This window comes from Balaenoptera musculus, chromosome 15, assembly GCF_009873245.2.
Source record: "Balaenoptera musculus isolate JJ_BM4_2016_0621 chromosome 15, mBalMus1.pri.v3, whole genome shotgun sequence".
Taxonomy (NCBI): Eukaryota; Metazoa; Chordata; class Mammalia; order Artiodactyla; family Balaenopteridae; genus Balaenoptera; species Balaenoptera musculus.
Window position 1 is genome coordinate 1,120,683 of NC_045799.1, and position 19,904 is coordinate 1,140,586.

General features: G+C 58.8%; 1 protein-coding gene across 1 annotated transcript in view; it reads right to left on the minus strand.

Annotated features, from left to right (window-relative positions):
- Nucleotides 1–314: 314 nt before the first annotated feature.
- The window catches only part of NTSR1 (neurotensin receptor 1), a 47,634-nt gene continuing 28,044 nt past the window's right edge, over nucleotides 315–19,904 (minus strand). The window contains exons 2-4 of the mRNA XM_036827349.1: nucleotides 4,587–4,788; nucleotides 1,672–1,762; nucleotides 315–564 (exon numbers count right to left, since the gene is read on the minus strand). Of these exons, the coding sequence (XP_036683244.1) occupies nucleotides 315–564; nucleotides 1,672–1,762; nucleotides 4,587–4,788 (543 nt within the window). The remainder of the gene's footprint in view (nucleotides 565–1,671; nucleotides 1,763–4,586; nucleotides 4,789–19,904) is intronic.

Below are 19,904 nucleotides of genomic sequence, written 5' to 3' on the forward strand. Positions count from 1 at the left end.
TCCGAGAACAAAAAAGACCACCTTTCACCCAACACTAATTTCTCCTCATTAAAGGCCCTTTTTGGATCTGGGAGAGGATCAGTCTCTCTTTCTGGCTTTCAAAGAGGAGGGGGGCGGTGGGGAGGGTGAGAGAGGAGAAGCCGAAAAGAAATGGAGCCTCTGGGTGTGGGTGCTGGGTCCTGGGCCTCGGATGCCACGGAGCGGGCCCAGGGCCGACCCCCGTCCAGCTCCCAGGCGCTGGGTGCACAGGGGTGGAGGCCGAGTGGCAGCCCCTCCGTGACCCCTCCCGGCCCCCCGCCTGGCCCCGCCCGGGCCTAGTACAGCGTCTCCCGGGTGACATTGCTGGAGAAGGTGTGGCTGCCAGACACGCTGCTGGCCTTCCTCGAGAAGGCCGGCCTCCTCCTCCGGTGCCCCCACAGGGGACAGAGGCAGGCCAGCGTGGCCAGGAAGGTCTGGCGGAAGTTGGCGGAGACGAGGTTGTACAGGACGGGGTTGACGGTGGAGCTGACGTAGAAGAGGGCGTTGGTCAGCATGTAGAAGTAGTGGTAGAAGTCATACAGGAACCTGGGGTGGGAGAGGACGCTCAGGCTGGCGGGCCAGACACAGGCCGCACGGGGCAGCCGGTGGCGGACGCGGGGGCCTGGGACAGTCATTGCAGACTACTTGGACATCTTTTGAAGTGGGGATATTTCATAATAAATTCCAAGGCTCTGGTTTCTCTTGAGAGGTTGGAAGTTCTGAGCAAACTCCCGCCTGGCACCGGTCAGCTGAACTGCCGAGCTGAGCTGCGGCCGCCCTCCCGAGGCCAGCTGTGCAGACACCCTTGGCCGCAGTCTCCACCTCTCCCTGCAGCCCAGCTGGCCTGCCCTTCCTTGTGCAGAATCCCAGCCCCACCCAGGGCCGCAGGATGTGGCCGGGGTCTGGCCTCAACGGAACAGCCAGGTCAGGAACCCCCTCCGCACCTCCCAGACAGCTGTGCACCTCACCTCGACTTGCTTGCCTCTGTGCACAGGGATCTCACTCCCTCATCTGGCAGCTCACTTCACCACCAGGCAGCCCTGAGTTTCAGAAACCCTTTACTTTGGGTTGTGTTCCACGCCCTGTACCTTCTCTTCATCCTTTCTAGATTTGCCCTCCCTAGTGGCTCCCCGTCACTTGGAAGAGCCCATGACCCTGGGACCTGGCAGCCCTGCTATGCAGAGGAGCTCACGCAGCAGGGCTGAGGCTACCGTCGCGGGGAGGCCAGCTGGCCAGGCCGGCGTCCATACGTCGCAGTGTGGGTGTGATGCTCTCAGAGTCCCAGGGGTCCTCCTGGCAACTCCTCCAGGCTGGGGGTGGTCTGGGGGCCCCGACGGTCGCCATCACTCCTCCCACAGCCGGCAGCGCCAGCCCTTCCTGTCGCTCTCCAGACGCCCCCAAAACTGTCTTGTACTGACTGTCTTAGGACTTGCTTTCCTTTTGTGAAGCGGCTTCCAGGGTGTCTGTCCCCCTATGGCCTCTGCCTTCCCTGCCCTATCACAGCCACACCTGAGGGCCTTTTGGGGGACGCTGAACCCCCCCGCCCGCCCTGAGCTGCCCCTCTCAGTGCCCCCAACCCCTACACCCAACTATTTTGGGGAGCATGTCCCCAGCCCAAGCCTCACCCTCTCGGCCCCAGCCTCCCGTACTCACGGGGTCCACTGCTCGTCCGAAATGTAGCAGAACATGAGGCGTCGCACATGGTAGGGCAGCCAGCAGGCCACGAAGGCGATGACCACGGCACCTGAGACACAGAGGGATGCGGGCCTCAGGGAGGCGGAGGCAGATGTCCCGTGTTCGTGGACTGAAACAGCTAATAGTGCTAAGATGACAGAGCTGCCCAAAGTGATCTAGAGATTCAGTGGAATTTCTGTGGAAATCCTGATGACATTTTTTGCAGAAATAGAAGAATTCATTGGGAATCTCAAGGGATGCTGGACAGCCAAGACAATCTCGAGAAAGAAGACCAAAGCTGGAGGACTCACCCTTCCTGACTTCAAAACCTACCACAAAGCTACAGTCATCCAAACAGAGTGGTATCGGCATGAGGGCAGATGTATAGACCCATGGACTAGAACAGAGGACCCAGAAATAAGCCCTCCCATATATGGTCAAATGACTTTCTACAGGGCACCAAGATCAAAGGGAAAAGGGCTGTTTTTTCAACAAATGTTCTGGGAAAACTGGATCCCCACATGCAAAAGAATGAAGCTGTCCCCTTACCTCACAACATCTGCAAAAATTAACTCAAAATGGATCAAAGATCTAAACATAAAAGCTGAGGTATAAAGTTCTTAGAAGAAAATATAGGACAAAAATTTCACAACATTGAATTTGAAAAGACAACAAAGGAAAAAATAAATAATTTGGACTATATAAAAATAAATAACTGTGTATTAAAGGTCACAATTGACAGAGTGAAAAGGCAACCTACAGAATGGGAGAACATATTTGCATCACATATCTGTTAAGGGATTAATATCCTGGGTATATAGAAAACTCAACAACAAAAATCAAACAACCCAATACAAAAGCATGCAGAGGACTTGAATAGACATTTCTCTGAAGAAGAGATACAAATGGCCAATAAGTACATGAAAAGATGCTTAACATCACTGATCACTAGGGAAATGCAAATCAAAAATACAATAGGATGCCACCTCATACCCAATAGGATAGCTACTATAAAAGAAAAACACAGAAAAGAGTAATTTGGGGGAGTATATGGAGAAACTGGAATACTTGTACACTGTTGGTGGGAATGTAAAATGGTGCAGCCACTTTAGAAAACAGTTTGGCTGTTTAAAAATATTTTTTAGTTCAATAAATTAAAATTCTACTCCTGGGTATATGCCCCCAAAGAATTGGAAGCAGGAGCTCAAACAGATACCAGTAGCTCATAGCAGCACTACTATTCAGAGTAGCTGAAATCAATGGATGACGGATAAACAAAATGTGGTCCATCCGTACAACAGAATATTATTCAGCCCTAGAAAGGAAGGACATTCTGACACAGGCTACAACATAGATGAACCTTGAAGACATTACACCATATGAATAAACCAATCACAAAAAAACCCAAATACTGTATGATTCCACCTAAAGGAGGTCCCCGGAGGAGTCAAATTCACAGAGACAGAAAGTAGAAGGTGGTTGCCAGGGGCTGGGGGAGGGGGTGGGGACTTGGTGTTTAATGGGAAGAGTTTCAGTTTTACAAGGTGGGGGGGTTGGTGGTGATAGCCCCACAGCAACATGGGCATCTACACTGCTGCTCAACTGTGCACTTAGAAATGGTCAAGATGGTAAACTTTATGCTCTGTATATTCTACCACAACGAAAAAGAAAGCACCCAACCACTTGGGAAAACTTCGGGCCAAATGTGCTGTCCCGGGGCAGAGAGAAGGGTGGTCGCCGAGATGTGCGTCATCTTCTTGGGGACATGGGGGGATCTGTGGGAGGTCCTGGGTTTGGGGTTCCCACTCCAGGGCTGCTGCCCTGACCCCATGGGCCCAGGAGACCCACCCTGGGGGGCTTGTGGAGACCCTGGGCCGGGGAGGTCCCAACGAAGGTGCTGCCTGCTGGCAGCAGGGGTTGGTGGCACCGGGCTGTTCCAGAAAGCCTGCCCGCACACAGCAGAAGCAAATGCTGCGGCCCTGCCCACTGGACACTGCCTGTCGGTCACTTGACCCGCGGCTGTGGGGAGCCGAGCCGGCCCAAGTGCAGAGCACACCCGAGTCACTCTCCCGTCAATCACATGATGTGGACGGATGCAGACGTGATACTATTTTGGAAACACTGGAGTAATAAATGATCCAAATGAATTTTACCTGTTTCTTTTGACTGTTTAAAAAAGTGGTTACTGGACCATTTAACGTCCCATGTGGGGCCTGCATCACATTCCTTTTGGACAGAGCTGCGGGGACCTTTTCCTTCCAAGACCAGTGGCTGCAGAAGGTGAGGGGCAGGCAGCCCGGGGCATGGGGGGAGATGGAGGGTGGATGCTGGGGTGGTGGGAAGCACAGGGTAGGTGCTCTGGGGGACCAGCGGGGGCCGGGGCTGCCTCAGGAGAGCAGGGAGGGGGCAGGTTGTTTTGAGGACCCCTCCTCATGATGCACCTGCAGGCCCAGGCCAGGCCCGGGGACACACAGAGGGAGGATGGACCCTCACAACCCACAGAAACGTAGGGTCCACCCCACAGGATCCTTCAGGCCTTCAGGATCCCCTACTAGAATGTGTGCAGAGGGACGGCACCTCCGGCCTCTCCAGCTGGCACCCGACCGCCCGGCACGCACGGGGACCGCAACTCCGTGGCCCTGGCTTTGTGAGCAAACTGTCCGACTCAGAGCCGGTGCCAGGAGGCTTGCTGAATCAGTGGATGGATGGATGGATGAGTGAGGGAGTGAAGAGAAGCCCCGACCCCGGGGGGAGCCGGCACTCCGAGCCTCGGCCCGGACGCGCTCCGTTCCCCGGGTCTCTAAACCTTCTGTCTGTGGTACCGAGCTCGCTGCTTTGCTGGCCCTTGGTGGCCGCCCGCCGCCCGCCCCTCGCAGGGCCCAGCGGTTACGTACGTAAGACCCGGACGCCATGGCGCAGGGCCTGGACCCGGCCGGGCTCGATGGACATGCTGAACGAGCTATGCTGGTCCCCAACTGTGCACACCTGGCCCTGCTCGGCCGCCTGGCGGACCATCACGGTCAGCTTGTTGGCAATAACGGTGTTCAGGACGGAGATGACCACCATGGGGAACACGAAAGACATGAAGGTGTTGATCTACGAGAGATGGAGAGGGGCGGCCCGTGAGACCGGGGCAGGGGACGCGCCCTGGTGCCCGCCCCGCCCACTGGCCCAGGTTTAGGGGTTGGAGCGTGGGCGGTGCTCGGTCTGTCCATTCCCAGACTGACTCTCCGCCCGCTCCCACACCCCTGGCTCGGGGGAGGTTTGCAGACTCTCCGTCAGCTTGGGGAGCCCCCAGCCTGTACGCGGTGTGGAGTAAAACCCTGGGGCATCCCGGCTGCGGTGAGGGGCCGGGGCTCTGCGTCCCCAGGTCTGGACAAGGAAGCGGTCCCTCCTGACTCGTCTCCAGGATGGCTCACCCAGCGTCCCTCGTCCTGCACACGGGCAGTTCACGTTAGGACACGAAGGGAAGACCCGCCCCCCGTCCCACTGCCTCTCAGCGTGTTGAAAAGCGCTTCTCGTTGGCACCTCCACCTTCCACGTTTCTCTGCCTCTGGGGAAACCGAGCCTCCGGGTGCCGAGGGGCTTGCCAAAGTCACCAGCTCAGAAGTGGCTGGACCTGGACTTGAGCTGGAGCCCGGCCCCTCAGCGACACCAGGCTGAGACCCGCCTTCACGGGCACCTGCTCAGCCCGAGCAGCTGTGGCCTCCCTGAGCTGCCACTGCCGTTCCTGACAGGGACGCAAACCTGCCAGTGGACGCGTGTGGCCCTGACCAGCGATGGGGAACAGGCCTCCCACCGAGCTGGTCCTGAATCCGGCATCACCTCCCAGGGCCCCGGAGTAACAGCCTCTGGAGTAAAAACACGTTTGGCGCTGTCTTTTGAGCACGCGGGTCCTGACGTCATGTTCCGACGCCCGAGCCTCTAAGTGTGAGCGTGCGAGCCCTGGTGAGGGGGCGGTGCCTCTTCTCCATCCCCCCCACCCAACCGCCGCGGCCCCCAGTGCTCACATGGACTTCAGAGTCCAAGAGCAAACGGCTGCACCTGGAGAGACACCTGCACTGGCCCCACCTGGTTCCCGGGGTCTACACGGCAGTGCCCCGGGCTCCGGGCTGCCCCCTCCGTCTCCTCACTCGGGTTTGCCCACAGCCCTGAGAGCAGAGCCGAGGGTCCCGCGTGGAGGCCTCCTCGATGGTAGACAAGGACGGTCTCAGCAGCGGGAGGACCGTCCAGCTCTGTCCTGCGAATGCGGCCGCGGCCGGCAGGAAGCCAAGAGGTGCTGGAGGCTCTAGAACGTCGATGGGTTCGCCTCCTGGGCCTCCTGGATGCCAGGCGTCTGTCCCGAGCAGGGCAGCTCACACGCCCCTCTCTTTGGGGCATTGGCCGACGCCTCCGCAGGTCCTGCCCGCCCCACGGTGCTCCGGGTCCCACTTGGGAGGACTCTAGGCATCCAGGAGATGGTGGCTGAGGTCACCTCTGGCTCCTTCTGAAAAAGACTCCCCTAAACTAGAGGACAAACACGTCGGACAGGGGCCGCGTGGGCCCTCGGCAGGCGGCCTTTCCACACTTGCCAGCCCTGCGCCCGTCACTAGTCACCCACTGGGTGCTTGGGAGTGGCCTCCCCCGGGCACCCTTCTTTCCTGCGTCCACTGAGCTCAAGTGGGGGTCTGGAGGCCCTCCCGCAAGACGATGAGGGGCTGGTGCGGCCGAGGGGCAGCTCTGGGCCGGGGGCTGGGCTGGGCTGGGGTGCACGGGGATGGTGGGCCTGGGCCCAGGAGACAAACCAATTCCCGTGAGTCACCACAGCCGGGCATAATTTAAACAAAACAAATGTATTCAACACAGATTTTAAATGTCAAAACATTTGAAATACCATACTTCGATGAGCACAGACAGCAAAAGCAGCCACCTCTGGGGGCCGCGAGCGGTGGACCAGGGCCCAGGCCCCCAGCGGATCCCCCAGCTGGGAGAAGTCCAGGCCCTGATCCTGAGGTTCTGGAGTGGGGAGAGGGGGCCCCGGCACTGCAGGCGCCCCCAAGAGAGGCCTGGGGCCGAGGCTCGGGCCGGCATGGGCTTCCGGAGGGGTGTGTCTTCTCTCGGCCTCCCCCGCCCCTCCAGCCTGGAGACTGAGACCGAACCCGGATTGTGGGGTACCAGGGCAACGCCTGACTCCCGGGGTCTGCCTTCTCTTGCCGAGGCTCACGGCACGGATGGGAGCTCAGCCTGTACCCCTTTCCTGCACTGCACCCCCAACTTCTGGGAACAGGGGAGCAGCCCACCCCCGGCAACAAGCAAAGAGAAGGGAGTCTGCTAAGCCCTGTGCAAGATGCCCAGGAAGCACTGCAAGTGTAGCCACAGGAAGGACAGAGGGGAAGGAGGGGCAAGCAGGGCCCTTCCAGACAGAGGCATGCGGACGCGGAGGGATGCGCCTCGCCTATGCATTTGTCCCGGTGAAATGTCAGACCACTTGGGGATAGACAGCCTGACTCTAAAATTCAAATGGAAAAAAAGATAATCTAAGAGTAGCCAGGAAAGTTCCGGAAAGGAAGGTGACAGGTCAGTAGGGGACCGGAGGCCTCACCCACTATGGGAGGGCGCTAAAAAGACATTGTATGAGAATAGTTTGGCACGAATAAATCAGGGGAGCAGGAGAGAGGCCAGGGGCAGTTCCCGATGAGGCAAACGTGGCGTGTGGTAAAGGCAGCGCCTGAACCAGTGGGAGGAGGTGGGTGACGGGCTGCAGAGCTGGGGGCTGGACGCTCAGGGCCTGCTGCTTCCACTGCCCCTTCCCAGGACCTCCGTCCGCTCCCCTGGAAACACCCACCCCGCTCCATTCCTGGCCAGTGGGCACATTCCAAAAGGCCCGGGTGAGTCCTCACTGGACACACACAGGCCTCATGTTCACCTCTCCACCAATCACGTTTGTCCTATGAGAACCAGCCCCTGGCCTGCTGTTCAGAAGAGAGACCCCATCTTTGCGGGGGGCCTGCTGAGCAGAAAACTGCTTTTGCGGCCATTGGTTCTGTTCTCCCACCTTGTGTGGGAGACCTGCCTAAGAATGGGCCCTCACAGGTGAAAGGAGAGCACCCTGGAGGGCCTCGTCTCTGCTCTCCAGCATCTGTAATTTTGTGAGGGACAGGGAGTGAAATGGTTAAGCAATAAGAAGAAAGTGGAACAGGACACAGGTCTGTCTGGGAGGAAGGGCTGCCCCCGACCTGCTGCAAACAGGTGCGGGGCGCCAATGGGAGGCACATAGCCTGGACTGCAGTCAGGGGGTCCTCACGCCTCTCCCTCCTCCTTCAAGGCTGTCGTCCCGTCTACCCTTCCTCTGAGGGGCAACAGCTTGTCTTGTACCGGTCTGTTTCTCTCTGACTGATCCCACTGTGTTTAGGTAAAGAGACAACCTCTGGACTACTGAGCTTCACGGCTCAACACCAGCCTGCGGTGAGTGGGGAGGTGCAAAATACCGCTCAGGGGCTTCCCTGGTGGCGCAGTGGTGAAGAATCCGCCTGCCAATGCAGTGGACACAGGTTCGAGCCCTGGTCCGGGAAGATCCCACATGCCACAGAGCAACTAAGCCCGTGCGCCACAAGTACTGAGCCTGCGCTCTAGAACCCACGAGCCACAACTACTGAACCCACGTGCCACAACTACTGAGCCCGTGTTCCGCGACAAGAGAAGCCACCGCACTGAGAAGCCCGCGCATCTCAACGAAGAGTAGACCCCCCCCCACTCGCCACAACTAGAGAAAGCCCGCACGCAGCAACAAAGACCCAACACAGCCAAAAATAAATAAATAAATAAATAAAAATATCGCTCAGGGTGTTTGCAAAACTCAGCAGCTTTTACAACAGCTTCTGAGGGGAGAGGCGGAGAGAAGGGGCTCCCTGTCAAACCCTCCAATGTAGATGGCCTCGCTGGCCTGGCAGGGGCCACCCCCAGCAGATGACCAGTCCAGCCAGGCCCAGGCTTTAGGGACCACCTCCTCCTAACCTCCTCACCCAGCAAATGCTGAGAGCCCCCTCCCTCTCGGCCACCACCAAGGGCAGAACAATGATGCAAGTCACTCCAGAGTCCCTGTTTGTCACTGTCACTCAGCGCAGCCTTGCTCGAAAAGCAAAACCCCAGAACAAGTTCAATGCCCACCCACTCGGGCTGGTTGATAAGTTATGGCGCATCCAAACCACGGGGTGCTGTCGACGCTGAGAATGACTGACAGGGACAGCCAAGGTCATGGTTTAGTGAAAAGAGCAAGCAGAGAGCAGCTGGTGCCTCCGTAACGTAAGGAGCCGCCTCTACGCCCAGGATGGCTCCCGGGAGAGAAGCCTAACAGAGGCTGACTCAGGCTGACTCAGGGAAAGGGCAGGGAGCTGGGGGGCTCCGGGCACGCCCTCTTGACCTTAAGGCACCTGAGTGGAATGAACGTGTGTCCTGTGACAGGTGCCCGGGCCCCTGCTCCCACAGTGACACGAGAACCACACACCCCACCGTGCCGCCCTGGGACGGGGGTGTTGGAGGTGGAGGGGACCAGATCTCAGGGCATCCACCCTTGCTTCATAGGCGGGACACCAGGGCCGGGAGGGCAGAAACTGTCCTTCAAGGTGACACAGCCCAGAATCTCCCAGGCTGACATTGTCCGAGTAACTCTGCCCTCCAACATCCCTCATCTCATGAGCACCCAGACCCTCCGGACGCTGCTGGGATCCCACCCAGGAGGGCACACGCGGCCCACGGCAGACAAGCGTCTGGGAAAGAAGACAGACCAGCGTCGAGGGCCCGCTGCTCTGTGGGTCAGAGCACTGACCGCAGGCCTGAGTGTCTGAGGAGAAGCCCAGCGTGTGCCTGCAGGGGAGGGACCCCGAACCTCCCCAAGAACTGCCTGCATTGCTGAGGCAACAAGTGAGTCATCTTAGGGCCAGAAAGGCCACCTCGGGGAGGGGAGGGGGCTCCACGGACTGTGTGCAGCTCCGGGCTTAGCTTGGCCCCTCCGGCCACCAGTCCCAGCTCCTCACAATGCAGTTCCACCCACCATTAGGTGGCTCTAGTATCAGATTTTGGCTCAGTATAAAGCACTTCCACTTTCTGGTTGATACACACTCTTTAGCTAACTCTTTTTTTTTTTTTAATAAATTTTTAAAATCTATTTATTTTTGGCTGCATTGGGTCTTTGTTGCTGAGCATGGGCTTTCTCTAGTTGCGGTGTGCAGGCTTCTCATTGCAGTGGCTTCTCTTGTTGAGGAGCACGGGCTCTAGGTGCGCGGGCTTCAGTAGTTGTGGCACACGGGCTCAGTGGTTGTGGCTGGCAGACTCAGTAGTTGTGGCTCACGGGCTTAGCTGCTCTGCGGCATGTGGGATCTTCCCGGACCAGGGCTCGAACCCGTGTCCCCTGCATTGGCAGGCAGATTCTTAACCACTGCGCCACCAGGGAAGCCCCGCTTTAGCTAACTCTTAACAGAGTGCTTTCCACGAGCCAGACGCATGTTCAGTGACTTGCATGTGTCACCTTGTGGAATATGCACATAGAAGCTATTGGTGCTCTCACTTTATAGAAGAAAAAGCCCAGACATAGTCTGACCCACAGCCCAGTGCTTGCTTCCGTGCCCTGGGGCCTGTGACACGCAGAGAGCAGACGAACGGAGAACCCCCTGGTCGGGGGCAAGTGTCGGGGGACCTCACTTCGGTGGATGCATGCCCCACCCCCAGCTTCCCAGAGGGGACACTTTGGGTAACTGCAAAAATTTGAGAACAACTTCTAGTCCAAAGGCCACGGCTCCGCGGTGATCTCTCAGGACTGAACTTCTGTCCATTACTCTCTCCTTTCTTTGATCTCCCTTCTGTTCCACGCTGGTCCCCGTGCTCCTCTTCAGGTTTGGACTTTCTGGGAGAGGACTGACCAGAGTCACCAGCGACTTCGAGTGGAGAGAATGCTCGCGCCCCAGGGTGCCTTAGGGTTCAGGACCATGGACAGCGCCCATTGCTGTGGAGGGGCTGCCCTGGTGGGCAGGAGCGCCCGGCTGGGAGGAACTGTGGTTGGGAAGCCTGGGTGGGGAGGGACCGGGGAGTGGGAGCCCCGAGCCAGCTGGGGGCGGGGATCAACAGGGACACCCCACCGTGTCCCCAGACCCTTCCCGTCCACTGATGAAGGGCAGGCGAGCAGCCTGTAACCTCTGCAAGAGGCCCCCACCAAGTCCCCGCTGCCCGCGCAGCCAGCAGCCCTGTACGTGGGAGTCTTTGCCCTCCTGGAGTGCTGGAGCCACAGAGGACCCCTCCGCCCTGCAGCCGCATCCTGCCTGGTCCCGGCGGTGCTGCAGCGCTGGCACCAGCCAGGTTGCCGGGAGACCCTCAATCGGATTAGGGAAATGGCCTTCCCACTATGCCTGTCCCTCCACCTGTACCAGGGTCGCCGTCCCCGAGGAGAGACAGGATGGCATCCTGCCCTCAGCAGCACACAGGGCAGGTGCTGGGGGCCTGGCCTTGGCTGTGCGTTGGTGGGGGGCTCGTTAATCACCCTGGGTGTGGAAGCTGGGGTGGTGAGTCGCGTTCCGGTCATGCCATCCCATCTCAAAACTGCATCGAGACCATCTGTAGACTGAAGTCCTGTTTGCCGTGTTTTCAGATATCTGTTGGCTAAAAAGCCCATGAGAACATTGAAATCAGTGGGACATCTGCTAATTAGCAACCAACGGGGCTGTAAAAATCCTTGACAAGGACGGGCGCAGGGCAGGGGGTGGAAGTCTGACCCTGGGCCCGGCCCCCCCTCTGTGTCTCATGGAATGTGGGCAGGGAGGCACCTTAGCGGTCACCTGGTCACCTACCATGAAACCACGGCCCACAGCAGGTGCGCCCCAGCTCTCACCCCCACCGGCACCTCACACCACGACGCTGACCATCTTCTTGCTCGTGACAAGTTCTGTCTTGCAGGGTGGCTCCCGGTCCAAACATGAGCCCCCACGGTCGGTTGCCAAGCCTTCTGTGTGTGCCTTTCTCCCGTGTAGGGCCACCTTGATTCAGGAGTAAAAGTGGTGCCGGTTCCACACAGAGTGTTCTGCATGCACCCTTGAAGGAAGTCAAGCCGTCGAAGAACGTTCTCTGCTCCATGCCAGGAAATCTTGGGGCCCTGGTCTTAATCAAGGGCCCCTGGGGGCTGGTGGACGCTGGGAGTGGATTTCTGGGGAACTTTGTGAATCCCCCAGCCGTGCCTGGGAGTGAGTCCTGCAGGACCGGGCACCGCCGTGCTGTTGGGACTGAGTCCAAGCTGGTGTCACGTGCATTTCAGAAAGCGCTTAGGAAGGAGTGGTGCTGCAGACGCAGCACGAAGCCTGGGCTCAGCCCGGGGCCTGTCCTCCACCTCTAGGGGTGGGCGGGGAAGCGGCCCTACTGCGTGTTCGCTGGCAGCTGAATCTCCAATTCTGTGATTCAGTTGTGGGATTGAATCTCCAATCCCACGATTTTCAGTGTTTTCTTGCCATGTCAGTGTGTGGGCAGCTCAGCAAATATCCTGTTCCTTCCCAATTTTGAATTACCATCCACTGGCAGAGTGGTAACTGTGATCCCCGTGGACATCTGTCCCTGTACCCGGTGTCTCGGCTCCTTTCAATAGAATTAGCGCTCCGTCCCTGCTTGCGGGGAATCTGATTACGGTGGACCCGGAGCCGAGCGGCCGGTGTGAGGGAGGGGGGCTGGGAGAGGCCACCCACGTCCCCCCAGGCTCCACTGGACCAGCATTTGGCTCTAGTTTTTTTCCCAAGCTGACCAGCCCCTGGGCGTGGAGGGGACCTTGTGCTCTGGGCTTAGCCCCGGGAAGTGACACTTTTGCTCCTTCAGCCAGGCCTCCTGGGGCTTCCACCCCGAATGGCTGTGATTAGCAGCAGGGGCACCTTAGAAATGATGGTGGGGTCCTGCGCCCCACCCCCACTTGGTCCCCACCAGTGCCGGCGGGCCCAGCTGTGCTCCTCTCCAGGACAAAAGTCAATCAGTAAAGGAAGAGGGAACGCCGGTGGGTGCCGGCCAGCTGCCCAGCGCCATTCCAAAGCTCGTTCCCCCGACGACCGTATCTGTTAAAGACCGTTCTTCCTCCATCCCCGAGAGACCACGGGCCTCCACGTGGCTGCATGACCACATGGCGTTCCACTACGCTGTCCTCCTTCACGGCTGCACAGGGCCCCTCTGCAACAGCGAACAGCCTTGGCCTTTGCATCATGTGATCGGCCCGGGGCACACGAGAGTCACTGCTCTCCACACGCGTGTGAGAGGCGGGCCTGTGGGGTGACTTCTGTTTCTAGAACTGGAGTGACGAGCAGAGCAGCCCAGGCTGGGGTCTTGCCACGCCCCCTGGGCACGTCCCCTTCTCACGCTGGGCCTGTCTCCTGCCTATGAAGATGGGGGTGGCTGGTCCACCTTGAAGGCCAGGGGACTGAGGACAGCCCAGTCTGGCCCCCAGCCCAGTTCCTGCCCTCCCCGCACCCCTGCAGAAGGACCCCCGCCTGACCCAGGCCCTGGGCGCCTGGAGCACTGTTGACGGTCTGAGCTCGAGGGCTGGTGGGGGAGGGGCCGGGGGGGCTGCTGATTGGCACCCAGGGAAGCCTCCCTCTCTTGAGAGCCAGGCCAGCGGCTTGCAGGGACCGCCAAGAGGCCTTCCTGATGTTCCACTCAAGGCTCATCAGCCCTTCTTTTCCTCGTGATGCAATTTCAGGAAACGAGGCTGTGCTGCTCAGGTCTCCTGTGACTCAGGCGATAACCTGGAGACAGGCCCAGGGCAGCCGCTTCCTCCCAGCCCAGGAGTCGCGGACTTGAACAGGGACAGGCTCTGTGTCTCTTCTGGAATGTTCCAGCACCCTCCCTTCTGTTTACCCGCAGCCTCCCCACCCCCTCCCCTCCCCTCCCCACCGCAGGCCCACCAGCCTGTGCTCCATGCTCCGTCCTCCAACCTCTGAATGCACCGTGCACCCAAGCCCACCTTGTCTAAACGTCACAAGCACTTATTGAGCACCTGCTGTATGCGAGGCACCCTGCACATAGGCTGAGGTGAGCGTGGAGGACAGGTGGACAAACATGGCATGGAGGTGAGCACGAGGTCCAGACTGGGGGGAAAGGGGCCATTTTCTGGAGGAGGGACCTCCATACGGAGACCTGAGGGATGAGGGGCACCCATGGGCCTGAGAAGGAGGGGAGCACGTGAGATCTCGGGAGCCCGGGGGGCCGGGCGGTGTCAGATCCCAGACAGTGGGCCATTTCCTCCTGTTCATGGAAGACTGGGCAGGGTGAAGGGGGCAGGGGCGAAGCAGGAGACTGCGGGCGCAGCGGCGTTTGCATTTCGGGAGAGTTCTGCGGGCAGGGTGGGTAGGGCCTGGGGGCAGAGGGCCCAGGGAGGGGCCCAGGCCCAGGAGGGAGGTGATGCATCTGTGTTAGGGCGGTGCCTGTGGGGATGGACACATGGAAGTTTGGGAGGGACTGGGGGGCTGAGGCAGGCCCCGGGGTGGGTGGACATGGGGGCAGCGAGGGTGATGCCGAGAGGAGGTCCCCCTACACCCTCAGCCTCTCAGGGCCCCTGGAGCCGCGCACTTGGCGGTGCAGGAGGCTCCAGGGCAGAGCACGTCTCCTTCTGCGCAGGTGTCTCTGCTGCTGCTGACCTCCCAGGTCAGAGGTTCCTTCTTACGTTTTTCCTCCAACAATTTGAGTCTCTTTCCCATGGAAGTGCCCTGAGCAGAGATGCTTTCCCGAGTCTTCCAACAAGTCCATCTTCCGGGAGGCGCCGTGAGCTGCCAGGGCCCCTCCTCCCCCAGAATGACTCACTGAGTTCGTGAATTGGGGTTTTTCCCCCTCGGTAGAATCGCAGGGTAAACTGCAGCGTGGGGGCATCTTGGAGCTGCCTTCCCAGCCAAGCCTGGGTACCTGCAACCTGCAGACACGCGGGGAGACATGGGGGAGGGGCAGGAACTCGGGGCATTGGTTTGCCCTCGAGGTGGGTGCACGAGCCCCCACAGGCTGGGGTCCCCCGTCCTCTGCTCCTGGTGTTGCTGGCCCACGTCTCCCGCCATCGACCTGGGCGCTAACTGCAGCCTCTGGAAACTGTTCCAGGTGCACTTACTGGGGCTCATTCAGGGCAACCTTGTGCCCCTCCCCCCTTCAATTAACACCGGCCCCTCCCCGGCCAGGGAGGCCACTGGAGGCACTCCCGGGCCTTGGCCTCCCTCCCTGTATGGGCCTGGTCCCTGTACTGGGCTGGGCCTGGGCTGAGCTGGTAGGCAAGCCCGCCACTTGAGGGCACTGACGCGGTCGGTTGCGTAACGGTCAGTGCCGTGAGGTCTCTGCCTCTTCTGGTCGGTCTGTCGTCGTCCCCATGGACTAACCGCAGATTCTCACCAACGCAGAGCTACAGGGTAAAACCCACAGCGACGCCGGGCCTGAGCACTCCTATGATGGGAGAAACAACGTCAAGGTCACCCCTTGGGCGGGGAGACAGCCGATCACAGTGGCTGCTTTCCCCTGAGGCCCAGGCACGGCTCTAGCCCCGTATGTCCAGGTGTCTCTGGACTGGCTGCCACCGGCCCCCACACCACCAAGTGGCACGCTTGCCCAGGGGCAGTACTGTGCCTGCCCGCATTCTCACAATCACCAGGATCCCCCAGGGGCCGTGCGGTGGCACCTAGGCTCCCCTAGTCATCCCAGATGGTGAGGCAGCTCCTCACAAGCTCTCCTGGACCAGACTGTGCCATGAACTTGCCACCCTGTGGCCCGTGGCAGATGGCCCTTAGGACGGCCGAGAGTGGCTCCCACCCTGGACGCCCACCTCTTGCAACGTGACTTGGCCACTCCTCACAGAGACGTAGGGTCTGTGGCCCACCCCTCGACTGGGCTGGCTCTGACCAGCGAAATGCAGCGGCCGTGTTGGCCTGTGCCTTCCCAGCCAGGCCTCACGCTCTCTTGCTGGCTCTCTCAGAATGTGTCGGCCACCATGCGAAGAGACCCTGATTTGCCTCTCACCCTGGGACAGAGGCCCAGGTGAGAGCCAGCACCAGCCTCCAGACAGATGAATGAGGCTGTCTCAGACCCATCCAGGCCCAGTGCAGCCACAAGATGACCGAGGCCACGTGAGTGACTCCAGCTGAGACTGGCTGAGCCAGCTCAACTTGCCATCCAACGGATCACAAGCAAATAAATAGCTAGTGTTTTAAGCCAATAAGTTTGGGGCTCTTTTGTTATGCAGCAGAGGTTAGCTGAGACACTGCCTTACAAAGTGCTGTGTTTTTAATTTATCTGTCCCACCACTGAATTTTCTCCTTGGAGGGAAACCTTGCTTAAATAAAATACAATCCCCCCCCCACCCCCTGCCCCAAGCACTGACAACAGGTCCTGTGAAGGCAGGGGGATGCGGTGGGAGCGGTGGGCAGGGGTCATTTGTGTGGCTGACTGGGCTATCTGACCCCAGAATTTAGGGACTATTTTTTTATCTCTTTATAGACTCTGGTTCTAGGGACAGGTTGCCAGCAGCCAGCTGGCCAGGTGGGGACTGGTTTTATAAAGGTAACTGGGCACCACCTGTGGTGTCCCACCCCTCCCGCCACACTGCAGAGTAGGGTAAGGAGCATGGTGGGGGTGGGGGCAGTGTCTTTTACTTTTATTTCCCGTGAAGAGAGGCTCATCAGCGAATCTGACCTGTGGGTCTGACTTTTTGAAAAACCAGCAGCGTGTAATTAAAGCTTGAAAGAGAAGAGCCTGTTGCTGAATCAAACTCAAGTGAGGGTGAAATCAAACATGAGAGGGCCCTGGGCAGCTGAGTCCAGCTTGAGACGAGTGACCGGCCTCCTTTAAGGGGTCTGTGCTTTGACGGTGTCTAAGTGGTCTTCCCTCAAGCCCCCAAACCTCGGTCCCGCTTACTGTGCGTGTGTGTGTCTATGTGTGCACGTGTGTGTGAGCTGCGTGTGTGCACACTTGTCTCCCGTGTCTGGTCCTGTTTGCTCTTGGTGTAACCGAGCAGGGCCTCTGGATCCTTCCCGGGACAGACCCCTCCCCCACGTCCTCTGCTGTAGCTCCTCTCTGAAGTACGCACAGTATCTGATGCACGCTTCCTGAGTTGTTTCATAGATGCTAAAACCCCCACCAAATGGAAGATGTTAAGTACTTGATGACCATGATCATGTAGCCCCCAGGCCTCCTGGAGTCTGAGGATTGATAATGTGAACCCCTGTGACCCCACCGTGTTACCTCACCGTCGGCCAATCAGAGAATTAATTGTGCATGAGCTGATCACATACCTTGCGACTTCCCCCCCAACCCCCCGACCCAACTGGGCCTTTAAAAATGCTCCCCTGAAACCCATTGGGGAGTTTGGGCTTTTTCAGTGCTAGCTGCCCTGGACTCCATGTTTGTCGCCAACAATAAACGCTGTGTTTTCCTTCATCACAACCAGGTGACAGCAGATTGGCTTTACTGCGCGTGGGCGAGCGGACCTGAGTATGGTTGGGTGACACTGGCTCACGCAGAGCCCGGGTGGTCACTTCAACGAGGGAAATGCCTCATGACAGCTCGAGGCCTTGGCCTCCCTCCAAGTCGCCACTGAGAAGGCCATCAGGTTCCACACCGTCCAGCTGCTGCACCCCTGATTCCGAGCAGACCCTGGGGCCCCCAGTCCATGCCACCACCGAGGGGACATGTTTCTGAACACACTTCCTCTCGGCCAACACCCCGGCTTATTATAATCACCGCACACTGGTTTCTGTTGAGGGATGAAAATTAGCAGATTTAGACGATAATTACCTGGCTCTGAAAATTAGACTCTAATGAAGAGGGTGCTTGAACCCGGAATCCAAATTTGATGTTCAGACTAGATGCCTTTGAAGAAAGCTCTCAGCCAGAAATAGGGGTCGGCCGGAGCCCCGGCTCCCTGGCCACTGCTTTGCCGTTTGCCACCCGCCCCCCGAGTGGGGTCTGCAGGCCTAGCCTCATAGCCTCACAGACTACGTCCCTGGTGCCCCCCTCACCTGTGTATTTATTTTGTGTGTTACGTTTCTAACCCTCGCTCCAACCTCACATTACACAGAGGGGGCGACACTGCTGTGGACAGAAAGTGTGTCCTACGAAATTCACCTGTCGAATCCTACCCCCCAAGGTGATGTGTTAGGAGGTGGGGCCTCCCGGAGGTGATGAGGTCGTGAGGGTGGAGCCCCGTAATGGGGTCAGAGGCCCAGGGAGGCCCCCGCTCGCCCCCCAACATGAGGACAGGGAGAGGACACGGTCAGTACCAGCGCCTGGACCCTGGTTGTCCAGCCCCAGGGCTGTGAGAAACACACGTGTTGTTAGAAGTCCCCAGCCTGGTCCGTCAGAGCGGGCTGAGCGGATGGAGACGGCTCCCGGGGGTTACCTGCCCCCAGGGAGCGATGGGAAGGGTGGCACCTGGGGCGTGGCCACCAACCTGTCCTCCACCGCGCGGAGGAGGCTGGGGGCTGCCCACCCCGTAGGGGCTGCCCCCTGCAGTGGGCATCTCATCCGGGGCCACTTCCTCTGCGTCCTCTCCCACCCACGCAAGGAACTCAGTCTCCCTCCTAACGCCGTGTTTGTCCCAAAGGCACAATCGGTTCATTTGTTAGACTGGGAGTGTGTCAAGCCGCTGACGTTAGGTTTTTGATGCAGAAGCGCGATCCAGCTGAACCGGGCGCCTGTGCGCAGAGCAGACAGGCTTTCAGCCTCTCCTGTGGCCCCACCTCCCACTTGCAATTACGGCGATTTGCATGACTGTGAACAGGGCTGTTCAGAGCGCCAGGCGGGGGCAGGCCGTCCTCACGCCCCCAGCAGGCCAGGTGGGCAGTGGCGCAGCTGGGGAGGGTGGAGAGGCCGAGGGAGAGCGGTTCCTCCGGGTACTTGTGATGATGTGTGTCTCTTAGTTGCTGCCACCCCGCCCCGTGGCTGCCTGGGGACAGAGCCTGGTGCCCTCCAGTCACCCACACACTGACCGTGTGAATGAACAAATGAATGACCGCCCGCCCGGGCTACCCTAACACAGTACCCTCAACTGAGCAGCTCATAAACGGCAGAATCTACTTCTCACAGCTCTGGAGGCTGGAGGGCCGAGACCAGGTGCCGGAGTGGACGATCTCAGGTGAGGCTGCCTTCCGTGTCCTCATGTAGCAGAAAGAGGGCGAGGCTCTCTGGCCTCCTCTTATAAGGGCGCTAATTCATCATGGGGGCTGCACCCTCATGACCTCATCACCCCACAAATGCCCCGTCCCTTAATACCATGACTTTGGGGGTAGTGCTTCAAAACATGAGTTTGGGGGGACACAAACATTCAGTCCAGATCAGCTGGCAAAGGAAGAGATGAGCTGTCTCCACATGGGGGGGCCCCTAACCTGGGGGAGGCTCTGGCACACACGGGAGCTTTGTGTGCACGGACAGGCAGCTTCCTTTCCCGGAGGCAGTGCCTGCGACTGTACAGCCTGATAGAATAGTGCAGTTTGTGCCAGCCGTAAATGATTTACAGTTTTCTAGGGACTGCACTAAAAAAAGTAGATACAGGTGAAAATAATTTCATTAATAGATTTTATTTATTTTATAGTATAAAAAGCGTTAGTGAGATCCTGTACATTTTCCCTTCATACAAGCTCTCTGGAATCACGGGTGTGTATTTTACACCGAAAGCTCCCCGGGATTCAGACTGGGCACCGCACCGCACACAGGGCAGCTCGGAGTTCTTACGAGAAGCCACGCAGAACGGTTTCCAGGTGGCATCCACCCCACAGCCCGTGGCGCCTGCACTCCCCTGGTCCCCTCTCTGGTCAGCGGGGGAGACAGAGGTGCAGCCCCCGGACCCCCTGGTCACCCCCAAAACAGGATGCGTCAGCATCTGCACAAGGTCAAGGATGAGTCATTCATTTAAAAGGAGCCATGAGCAAAGTTGCGCTAAAAAATGAAGCCCCCTTGTTAAGAACAGTGGGCAAGCAGTCCCTCTGGAGGACACTACAGGAGCAGCAGGGACCCCAGGGCAGCCTGCGTTTGGGGCCATAGCTTCCAGAAACAAATCATGGCCTTCTCTGTACCCCACGAAGAATCCAGATGCACCAAGATTTCCCAGGGGGCAGAGGCCGCAGGGCGTGCTCCCGGGAAGGCATCCTCTCCTTTTGTCCTCTCACACACCAAGCCTCAGAAATGAACCAGAGTTTTGTCAAGGAACTAAGTGCTGAGGACAGGACGCTGGAAGGGGCGGCGAGTCCCAGGAT